At 38.7% G+C, this 12,214-nt stretch overlaps 1 protein-coding gene across 1 annotated transcript in view; it reads right to left on the bottom strand.

Moving 5' to 3' along the window:
- sema3b.S (semaphorin 3B S homeolog) overlaps window positions 1–12,214 on the bottom strand; it is a 33,381-nt gene that overhangs the window by 17,044 nt on the left and 4,123 nt on the right. The window contains exons 2-4 of the mRNA XM_018261308.2: window positions 4,618–4,761; window positions 3,758–3,915; window positions 3,586–3,648 (exon numbers count right to left, since the gene is read on the bottom strand). Coding sequence (XP_018116797.1) covers window positions 3,586–3,648; window positions 3,758–3,915; window positions 4,618–4,717 — 321 coding nt within the window. The 5' untranslated portion in view covers window positions 4,718–4,761. The remainder of the gene's footprint in view (window positions 1–3,585; window positions 3,649–3,757; window positions 3,916–4,617; window positions 4,762–12,214) is intronic.

Here is a 12,214-nt window from a genome sequence, read left to right as displayed (position 1 = left end):
TTCTAAATTACACTGTATACACTGCAAATAATTCACTCTACGATATAAAATGTAATTCCTGAACCAGCAAGTGTATTTTTTTAAGTTGTAATATTGGTGTGTAGGCAGCCATCTCGGGTCTTTTTGCCTGGCAATGTGCTTTACAGCAGTAAAGAGTGACTGACGGTTATCAGAGCACGAGTCACGTGACTTGTGAAAGCTGGGAAACTGACAATATGTCTAGCCCCATGTCAGATTTCAAAATAAAATATTAAAAAATCTGTTTTCTCTTTTGAGAAACGGATTTAAGTGCAGAATTCTGCTGGAGCAACACTATTAACTGACTAGGATTGTTTTGCCTTCAATAAGGATTCATTTATCTTAGTTGGGGTCAAGTACAAGGTACTGTTTTATTATTACAGAGAAAAAGGAAATCATTTTTAAAAATCTGGATTATTTTCTTGAAACAGAGTCTATGTGAGATGGCCTTCCTGTAATTTGTCGCTTTCTGGATAGCGGGTTTCTAGATAACAGGTTCCATACCTGTAATAATAATGATATCTTTGCTACCAGCTAATTGGAGGGTGCAGATCTCAGATAAATGATGTATAGAAGCTCTTTGGCAACCAAAAAGAGACAGCTGTGATCTGCACTAACATATGGAAGGATTCTTTCCTTCTACACCCTGGCACTTGTTTATCACAGCAGCTGGAGGGACACGGATTTAGCGTTGGCATAGGAAGTATGGTCTTTATCGCAATGTATTTCTGTGTGACAAAGGCTTTATGTAATCTGATTTGTTGCGCGGCTATTACCCCCATCTGAACAGTTGGATCAGGATCCCATTATTCATTCCTCTGGCACTCACACTCATGGGCACAGTCCAACACTTATTGATGGATGGAATTTAGAATACTGCAGCTCGTGTTTAATCCAGCCAGTAAAATCTCACATTCATCTCTATGTAAGAATGCATGTCTAGTGTATACGTAATGTGCATGGGATTCGCCAGATATAATTTGACATCAGTCACCACTGTATGCTGTATGGAAAGGTCTTTCTAATTAAGATTTGTATGAGGCCAGATAGCATGCAGGTCACCGACAGGGAGCTGACACTCATTGAAATTTAAGATATAAGTTATACCCTATTAATAACATTGGCATTATGAGATAAATAAACTATGAGTGCTATTCTAAGCACTTTTGCAATAGACATTTATTATTTAATTATTTATTTTAACCATTGCACTTGTAGTTGGTGCCTAAATCCGGCCATACACGTTCCGATAAAAACTGCAGACAGACCGAGTCATCGGCCCGTGCGCGGGGCCCTCCAATGGGCTTCGTCGATCGATATCTGATCTATAGTCAGCCAGATGACGATTGGGTAGGGTTAAAAAATCCCGCCAGATCGCGGCGCATCTGTTTGTTGATGCGGTCCCGCGATCCGACCACCCATATTGTCTACATTATGTGGGCATGGCCCCATGAATAAGTACCTTGCAGGTAAGAAACGCGTAAGGCCTATGGAAATACATTTATACTTTTAATTATGATTAATAAAGACTTTTTTAACTAATACTTTTGGCCCTGTGCCGAGTAGTCCTGTCTATTTTCTGTGTATCCCTGAACAGTTGTACCCCATGTACTCTCTGGGTGGCAGCCCTATCACACACCTTAGTGAGTGATGAGAAGAATCAATGTGTAGAACACGATATTCGGGAGGGATATTGGCCTGGTTAGGTGCCTGTGCAAGGTGCACATGATGGTGATCTGTAAATAGCTACACTTCTTTGCATTGCTAGTGTGTGCATCCCTGGTATAAGAGAATGAAAAGCTTGGGTGTCATTTCATGGGTGATTACAATGGGCAGGGTCCCTAGCCAGTTGTGAGTACTAAGATGGCGTCATGCGGGTTCTTAGGTTAGTGCGGCATTCACCTTACGCGGGGGCTTCATGGGTGCTTGTCACTTGATGAGGCTATTTCCAGTAAGGTGACTCCTGATATCCCAGGAGCTTTACTGTGATCGATTGCAATGCCAAGATTTATTTTTGGTGCTAGTTTTTTAAGGTCACCAATCCTTGACATAAAACTCAATATAGATTCCCTGCTTCCAAGCTCAGAGGGGCCACACTTCTATACACTGACCTTCTACAAGTGCCAGCTCTGTCCTGGCCTGTTCTGTATTATATCTAAGAAATATTGTTACTATTCATGCCTTCTGCCCTTCTCCCACTAAATCAGCTCATTTCTTCTCTCGCTTATTTCCCCCTGTCTCTTTCTGTTCTCCCTCACACACCCTTGTTTGCATACAGAATACGCCCTGAGTTATAATGACCTTTGTCACCAATGGAATGGCTGTCACCGTAACAGCTCACAAGCAAAACCAGGCTGACAAATGCCATGGAAAGATTAGGGTCATTGGTCATAACGAGCTTCAGAAACGTCACCTCAGGTGACCATGAATGTGTGTGTGTGACACCTGGGCGTCATGGCATTAAAAGGCTTTTCAGCTTTGAGTTAACTTTTAGTATAATGTAGAGAGCAGACACTTCTGAGAACATTTGCAATTGGTCTTCATTTTTTTTTATTTGTGCTTTTTTTCAGCAACATTCCTGTTTGGAATTTCAACAGCTATCTGGATCCTTGGATTCAAATTACCTTAGTAAACAGGGAATGGTTTGATGTACAGTATTTATAGGAAAGGACTTGAACAGAATAATACCTGATAAAAAGTTAAAACTACATTAAAAATGCAATTTTTTTTACTGCCTGGGAACCCCCATTTGAAAGTAGGACGAAAGAAAAAGAAGGCACATCATTCGAAAACCATAAAAAATAAATGATGAAGACCAGTTGAAAAGTTGCTTAGAATTAGCCATTGTATAACATACTAATAGTTAAAGGGGAACTCTGGCTTATAAAACAAAATTTGATAAAGAGGCCCACATAACACAGAAACTCTTAATATACCCATCACAGTTGCCTGTTTCTTCAAAAAGTATGGATTAATGCAATTTTCTATGCTGAAATCCAGCTGTTTAACAGTTCTTCTCTTTCTGCCTCATTTGAAATCCTGGCAGGGAAGGAGGGACTAAACACTGATGTTACAAATTGTAACAACTCCACAGCTTACAGACAGCATGCAGGAACTACATAACCCACAATGCATTGCACTGTGATGTTCAGTTCCTTATTGAAATCACATGTGCAGGGAATTGTGGGGTTTGGAGGATGCAGGCTAAGGACAGATGGCTGTTGATACAAAGTAACAGTAGTCAGCCAGCTCAGCAAAGTAGTCAGACAGATCAGCAGGAGAGCAGGGGGCTTAGGGAAACCATTAAAAATTATGAAAAATCTGCATATTTTTTAAATGATGTATATTGCAAAGTTGCTTGAAATTATGTTTACTTTGCAAAAAAGCTCAAGTTAAGTTTTTGTGGAGTTCCCCTTTTACTTAAAGGTGAACCACCAACCATGAGAGGTGTCAATCAAAATAATAGCTTCATCTCTATCTGTCGAGAAGACATGGGTCCCAAATAGGGACTATTTATCCTGTAAAAGCAGAAGAAGATGATATGAAAACTTGAATAGTCATACTCACATTGATATCCTTTCCAGCCCAGTTACACTCCTCTCTCCATTCCACTGGTGCCGGCCAGTTAATCTGAAAAGAATGAGATATGTTATCCAGGGAAGTGCCATGTTGGGGCATCTAATACCTGTATGACTTATTATTATATGATATTACATATTATTATATTATGAATACTTACTGCCAGCTCCTGTTTGCTAATGTTATCCAGGCTGAGAGACATCAGGTAATTTTTCCCCCCTGCAAAGAGACGGCCACGCTCCTCATCCAGCAAGAGAGCATCATAACAGCAAGAACGCTCTAGTGTGAATGTCCTGAGTCCATGCAGAGACATCAGATCTGAAAAGCAGATAAAAGGCCTTAATAACACAGGAAATATTTAATTACTAGCCTTCCTATTGGGTCTGTCTCAGAATGGAAGTAGAAATACTATCTAGTAGTCAGGGTCACAGACTAATTGCAGATTGTCCAAAAATACTACTGTCTACTCCATAGCTAAAAATACATTTCAAGTTGAGCTACTTCTCTAAAGAATAGACGTGCTTGTGTAATACATAGTAACATAGTAAGTCGGGTTGAAAAAAGACACACGTCCATCAAGTTCAACCTTTAAACTCTATTCTAACCTGCCTGACCGAGGGGGAAAACTTCTTCCTGACTCCAAAATGGCAATCGGACTAGTCCCTGGATCAACTTGTACTATGAGCTATCTCCCATAACCCTGTATTCCCTCACTTGCTAAAAAGCCATCCAAACCCTTTGCTTATGGGTTGAGGGTTGAGGAAATGTTCTCTGCTGCAGGATTTAGTGGGGATAGGAGAATAAAGCTGCTTTGGGGAGGATGTGTTTGCATGGGATCATCTTTCCCACATGTCCCTTGTTTTTTTTTTTAGAAAAGTCCCTATTCCCAAAATGCTAGCATGTATTTGGGTTTTTATTTTGGCTGTTCGTGGCCTGCAACTGAAAATGCTAGCTGACTGGCAGGGGAAGAGGTTCACCAACCACACACCTCATCATTCAACAAGAAAACCAGATACTCACCCTGATAGGACAATTTCAGCCGGGGCGTGACCTTGTTGCTCCCAATGATGCCAACACACAGAAGAACGCACAGAGAAAGGAGGCTAAATTGGTGTTTCATCTTTACGTTGAAATGGAACAGTCTCAACCCCAGTAGCACTTGCACTGCAAAAGAGAGCGAGGCAGCAGTGAGAGTGAATAGGGTAACTGTGACTTAACAAGAGATAAATATAGTCAACAATGGAACCTAGTGAAAATGAAATGTTATCATTGAAGACGAGCAGCGACTAGAAAAGTGATACTTAGAAATAAGGTAGGTATATACAAGTTAAGAACATTATTTGGATAACTATGTCATACCGGTGGTTCATGACAAATTTATTTATCTCTGTCTTGCTAGAGCTGCTTTTTAATTAAGACCCTACAAAAACGATCTGGCCATAAGTATGTGAACACTCCTTATATTGATTTTAATTGGCTATTTAAACTACATACATTATTGCTGACACAGGAAGCGCTAAATCATACAATGTTATTCCTGACATGCTCATGCTTCCTACTTGTGGCAATAGTTGGGAGAAGGTTTTTTTCTGCTTCAGCACAAAGTAAGGTCAGGTTTGTTGAGATGAGAGCAGAGCCGGATTTACATAGCAGATGCCCATAGGCCTGCTGCCGTTCATCGCCCCCGTCCCCCTCCCATCATTTGTGTACATATGCAAATTTTAAGCATCGGGTCCACAGTACTGGGGATTGGTGCACAGGAAATTTTAAATACTGTGGTATCCCCTGCAAATCCCCAGTGCATGCCACCACCCTTTAATTCTGCAGCCCTAGACCAAGACCTTTGTGTCCTTGTTGGCCTGGATGGTAGTGGAAGAACTTTACTCAGTTGTGTAGAGCCTTCACCCCAACCCATGTGAGCCATGCTTGATCACCCACCTGTTTATATATAAATTGAAGTAAATTCCACTTCAATGTTCCAACATCTAGTAGAAAGCATTCCTAGAAGACTGCAAATGCATAAAACCACCTCCATATTCATACCCTTTGGAATGAGATGTTTGCCATGCAGAGGTCCACATACTTTTGGATATGTAGTATACCTAAACTACCAAACCCCAGAGTCTGGAGACTGTTACACATGCAGCAGTTTTTTGATAAACTTGCACAAGAATGCCATGTGGACTAACAAGTCACACTCACAAGCTCAAGCTATGCTCTACATTATATTATGAGCAAGGAGACCATTTGGGCCCCGGCAGTTAGAATGCAAGCACCACAAAGTGAGAGTGGCCCTCAGTTTGGGGAGACATTGCAGTAGATAAACGGTCCTAAGGAAATATATACTGTCTGGAATGAATAGTTATGAGTGTGTTATGGAGAATGAACCTTGGACATCTTATACAACACCAATAACATTGCCTTTAGGCTTAATTACTTTAACTGTTTTATCTTTAATCATTCCCTATTGGGCAGCTGTGCCTATAAAGGGAATATAAACCCACGCATCTGATTTTTTTGCCTCCTGAAAGATACATTCTCTTTCAGCTGGCAAAAATTACTCTTTAATATTCATTAATTACAAATTCTTTGAAAGTTATTTGTAAATAAACCTGCAGTTAAAGGCAGTATTTCTCTGCCCCTTCTGCATCCCTGGCTGTTGAAACAATCTGACCATTGAAACAATCTAGCAGAAATCAGTTTTCCTCCTGCTAAGATAGGTCCGTTAATGAGGTGGCTCCTACTGTATTAATATAAATCAGAAGTACCAGTGCAGAGAATAACACAGGAAAAACAAATGCAGCGACAGCAATTACATTTACAGATAAAGATGAAAAACAATTGTAAGGAATGTTTATTGGAAAATTATTTAAAATTACATTTTCTTTCATTAGGCAGCATTGTAATATTGGGTCTGCATGCCCTTTAATTTCCCACTTTCTAAAATGCAGATTATTCTTCATATTTACCTGTAGTCATGTACATTCCTTTCAGTAAGTAATTCCTAATCCTGCACTGGATTGGGTAGATTTCATACTAACAGCACATACTTTTAGTCTCTTGGGATTAATTCCTGGACAGACCCGGCATTCTTCATTTTATAACACTCTATATAATATGTGCTTGATGAATATCACAGTTATTTCAGTTCTGCTACTGGTACATATTGCTGCACAAATCCCTTTATACAACAGTGTTCAGACTGATAATAATATGTGTTGATTTATTAACGTTCCCCCCATAATAATGTAACAATAACACAACCTGCTGCAGAGGTAGATCAGCCAGTTCACAGAGCCAATCTCCAGTGGGACAAAGCTTTTAACCCTTCCCAATTCTTTCTTCTAGCCGTGTCCTTTTCATTGGAGCAGGATGGATAAACTTATTGTGTCTATTGTGCTGTGTGCCCTTTGTGTTAATGTTGTCCATACTGCACAACCATTGGTTCATCATTGGGGCCCTGAATTAATTCAGGTTTTTCTGCTGTCCCAGATTTTATTATGACGGTGTGGGAAGTTGGAGAGATGTCTCCTGTAACTGACTCTGTGCCATTAGAGTTATTATGGTCCACTTATTTATGTTTTCAGGTAAGGTAAAGAGGCATTTGCTTTTAAAACAATCCAGGACTGGATCATCCTCACCCTTTTGACATGGACTTAGTCTGATTATGTACCTGTCTTTCTAAATACTACTAAACATCAACTCAAAACCACACTTCACTGTGAATAGAAGAAGGACAAATGAGAAAAGTGGAAAAATCTCTTTGGGGTTTGGACCTCCTTCCTCCTGTTCATTTACATATTGTACTTGATTTATATATATGAAAATCAGGGTGACATTTCTAGGCATAACTGCACTAAATTCTCCATCATTTTATTCCCTGGAAAAATGATTACTGGGCATCAATTTCCATTAAATAAGTAATGGCAAAGACACGTTTATTGCCAAACAATATTGTATTGGGACATGTGGGTGCAGGGTCCATATAATTACTATTCAGATAAATGGGGAACAATTGCAAACATATTGTCCCCCACCTGAGGAGCTATTAATTGTCTGTTCCAAACTCTTTTGTCCCAATGACTCCCTTGACTTGCAATTAGTCAAATAGCTTTCAGATACAAGCAAAAGTAAAAGGAATTTGCCTCCCAATCACCTACCCAGGGGCATCAGCAGTCTGTTCCAAGTCTGGTATGTGACCTCTTGCCAAGCTTCTATCTTGTCCTCTACCTTTTAACTCTGGTTCTGTCCAGTTGCCTCCTTTCTAGATTTTCTTTAAGTCCTTTCTTCTTATGTTGAGAGACTCTCGCTTTATTACTATGTGACTTGTCTCTCCATGTTCCACATACAGCTGTCTGAGAATTTTTATTGCACAATGTTCCCCTAAGGGCGCTATTTCTCCAAATGTTGCATTTGCAGTTGTACATTTTTGTTCATATCACAGTTGTAAAAGAAAGCTGTTAAACCTCTTGCTCTGCCTGTTCTCTCCATAAACCCCTCTGTGACCAATGCCCCCCAAACTTATAATGGGCAAGTCTCACAGGTGTGCCATAAATACAAATGACTACATCACAAGGGTCCTTAGGATCATAATGGTTAATTACAATAATGCTCAACTATGATTTACAGCAGTGTAATATTTGTAGATCTGACATCTGCTGCTTTATCAGCAGCTGTCAGGTCTAACTCTTCATGAACTTAATTCATAAAGCTGTATTCAAAATCACGCTACATCATGACATCCTTGAAATGAAGCTGCTATGATCTGACTGGTGAAGCTAATTACAAAATTATATATTTTCATATTTCCCCTTCCTTACACTTAAGATAGAGGTGGAATACAGGTCACAGAACAAAAAGCAACTAGACGTAATAACACAAAATAGAGGGCTAAGAAAAGAGCAAAGGTGATTCCAGGAGCATAATTAATAAGCATACTGTACATAACAAGAAAGGATGTGGGAAAACATTATAAGTGAATTACGAAATACTAAAGCAGAATAAGGAAATTGGGTAATGATCACTTTTTTTATGATTTGTGGGAAGACTCTCCTACTTTAATCTGATATTCCTTCCCCTTTTTCCCACCAGGGACATGCAAGGAATGATGATCGAGACGCTATTCATCACGATTTACAGTAAATGGTATCAGCATTGGCATGTTACATTACTTGTGTACATGGTGTTTTAAAGCATTATATAAAGTGCTATAGGTTTTATGCCCTTTGCCCTTATGCCCTTTTGCCTTTGTATGTTCTCCTGCATTGCAGAATGACAGCGTAGGATGAGTAACTGTCAGTTTAGAGCCCATGACTCTGTTGCTTTCTTTTTTTTTTTTGTCCAGTTTTTTACGGACCGAAAAGGGAAAAAACAAGATCTTTTTTTAATAACATGAAAAAACTACTATACGTAAGAACAGAGAGCCTTCGATGCAAAAGTTTGCAGCTCAAAGCAGGTGTAACCAGACCTAGGCAAAGAAATATTGGTGCTCGAGGCAATACTACTTGGCCTGGCACCCTGCTTGGATGAAACCCTTTCCTACCGTTGCATGCTCTCCCCCAACACCCACCCCAATTGCTCTCTTGAAACTTGCCCCTAATACCTACCCCTAGTTCTGCCCCTGTGTGTAACTGGCATGCAGGAGCCTCAGCTGGGGTGACACAAGAGAGTGCAAAGCCAGATGTTTTCTTTTCCTCACTGCACCAGTTGGCAAGTATGGTTTTTGTACAAAATCATTTGCCAAAATGGCAGCTCTTGAAACTTTGTTTGCCCCAACATGCACATTTTCTACGATTCTGTGCATCCCATATATATATATATATATATATATATATATATATATGGATTCCGTTTGGATGTTGGCTGAATCCTAGTCAGTTTTTTGTTGTTCCAAGATTCGGATTCCTTAGGGCCTGGCCGAGCCAAATTTCAACCCTTAATATCATGTGACTTTACACAACTGAAGGTGACATTTTTTTCATATGGTGAATTGTTTTAAAAATGGATTGTGCTTATTTTAATATGCAACTTAATATTTGTTTCTGGATTCGGCTGGTGGATTAAGTATTTGACCAAATCCTAAAACTATTTAATTAATATTTCTTCACAAAGCTTTTAAAATTTAAGTGCTGTAAAAAAAAAAAAAGCTTTAGTGCAGTTTACTGTGGACAGAGAGCATTGAACTGGAGAGAATGTGAAATGAGAAAGAGAAGAAATACAGAAGAGAAAAGCAAGAGATAAGTAAGAATGTGCTATTATGGAGAATAGAATGGCAGGCGTACGTGGGGCACCCTGCAATGGCGATGTGGAATGATCCAGCAAAGTGAAGGGCATAGCTGAGTAATATTACAGAATAGACAGTTGCCAATAGATGGCAGGTCCCTGTAATGTGGTTACTGTTCAGTGAAGTGCAGATGAAGACAAAGTAGCCAGGTATAATCTGGTGGGCAAAATAAAAGACTAAAACAATGGCATGAGATACAAGGAACAATCTGGCAAATCACTCCAAACTGTACTGCTGATCATAAACAAAATATCTAGATAGTTGATCACACTGTTTGGGGTTTCATCTGTTCCACTGAGCAGGGGATCTCATATTGTGGAGAAAAATTAGGAAGTAGAATAAAATGTGAATACACAAGACACGGTACAGTGCTAATCAAAATATACACTGTATGTCTCTACAGCATAATGGACAAAGAAGTACAGGTCTGACAAGGGCTGTATTTGCTCTGTCACTTTCAGATAAGATGAGGGCAGATTGCAAGTAAGTGGCATTTGAAAGTGAGATTGGGGATATTATGAGACCTCTCCGTGTTTGATACTGGTTAACATCACAAAGAAGTGGTTTTTGAGCAGAATACTTGCCTTGGCAGGAACCATTCACATAAAAGCACAATATAAACACAGATACCCATCTTTGGAAGCCTGCAGCTCCCTAAATAAAAGGGTCCCCTTCATATTAACTTGTTGTATGTTGTAATATGGCCAACCTTTCAGTTAGTCTTCATTATAGATTCCCCTTTCTACTTACAGAGTGTAAGCTCTTTTGGGCAGGGCCCTCTTTACCTCTTGTACCAGTTGTGTTTGTTATGTAACCTGCTTGCTCAGCATATATATATATATATATATATATATATATATATATATATATATATATATATCCCACAACCCCCCTGTTTTGATATTGTATATATATATATATATATATATATATATATATATATATATATATATATATATATATATCTATCTATCTATCTATCTATATATATATATATATATATATATATATATATACCCATTTATATACAGTGCTGCAGAATACTGTACAGTATGTTGAATATGTGGCTTATAAATACGTGTTAGACATATTACATTTGGATAAATATTATCTTTCCTATTCTATTTCCAGGCTATTTGTTAGGGTCACTGACCACAGCGACCAAGCAACAACACTAATTGTGAGTCTTCAATTTAATTTATATTCTTCTAGTTATTGATTTGCTTCAGGGTTTCTTCTGACTTAATAGCTGCCCAGTTGCTAGGGTAGTTGTGGGTTAGCAATGAGTTTAAGGAAACTCCTTAAAATGTCTTAAAAAAAAAGAAATTATCTTAAAATACTCCTCTCTGCATCAAAAAGTTTGCTTATGTTTATTTTAATTTATTATTCTGGGGTACGTGCCTCATAACTGCAACATCACAGAATATCCCTACATGTGGGGCATGTAAACTGACACTGGGAACTAATGCATCTCCTAAACTGTGTTTGCCAGGGCAGGGCAATGAAACCGAAAGTTCTTTTATATTGCCTTTGATCCCAGCCCCTTGTAATAGGGATGACCAAGCAACATCCAAAGAGGAGCAGGCATCATCATAAATTATGGGTCACTCTAATAAGTTTACTCTTAAACTGAGCGATTTAGTATAGGGACAAAACTTTGGATCACAAGAGAACACTGAAAGAATTAAAGGGGATGTGAAATCAAAAATAATATTTTCATCATTCTAAGCAACTAAGCAACGTTCCGATCTACATTAATTAACTTTACACTAAGATACGGACAGATCAAATCAGTGCATGTGTATCAAATTTGATTCGTGTGTTTTGTTTTTTTACCTTGCCCCAGACCAAAATAAATATCACATTATACAATATCATTTATGAATTAGATCACTTCCATTAACGTATGAAGATATTAAATGTGGTATGAAAGTCTAAGGATCTCAGATGGAGAACCCAGAGTATTGAGGAATAAACAGCAAAAAATGTAGACCCGGTTGAAGACATCATATGGAACAAAACAATTTGCAATGATTTGGATGATTTTAAGGATGGACTTCATATATAAAATACTAGAGGTCCCATTCAGTCATATGCACTAGCTGCCCAGAACCACATGTATAGGGAATAATGTGCTACCTATTGTAAAATACTGTAGGAGTCACAAAGGAGTTCCAAGACCATATCCTTATATATTCATATCATTGTAAAAGGGGTACATTATTTCTCAAATTACACAAGTTTCATTGAGTGACATGGCACAATGACATCACCAAGCGCTGATTATAGCTTATGACATCACTAAGCAATGTTTATAAGGGCTCTTACAGATGA

Source organism: Xenopus laevis, chromosome 4S (assembly GCF_017654675.1).
Source record: "Xenopus laevis strain J_2021 chromosome 4S, Xenopus_laevis_v10.1, whole genome shotgun sequence".
Taxonomy (NCBI): Eukaryota; Metazoa; Chordata; class Amphibia; order Anura; family Pipidae; genus Xenopus; species Xenopus laevis.
The sequence above is the reverse complement of the archived record's forward strand: the minus strand, read 5'-3'. Positions and strand labels throughout refer to the sequence as shown.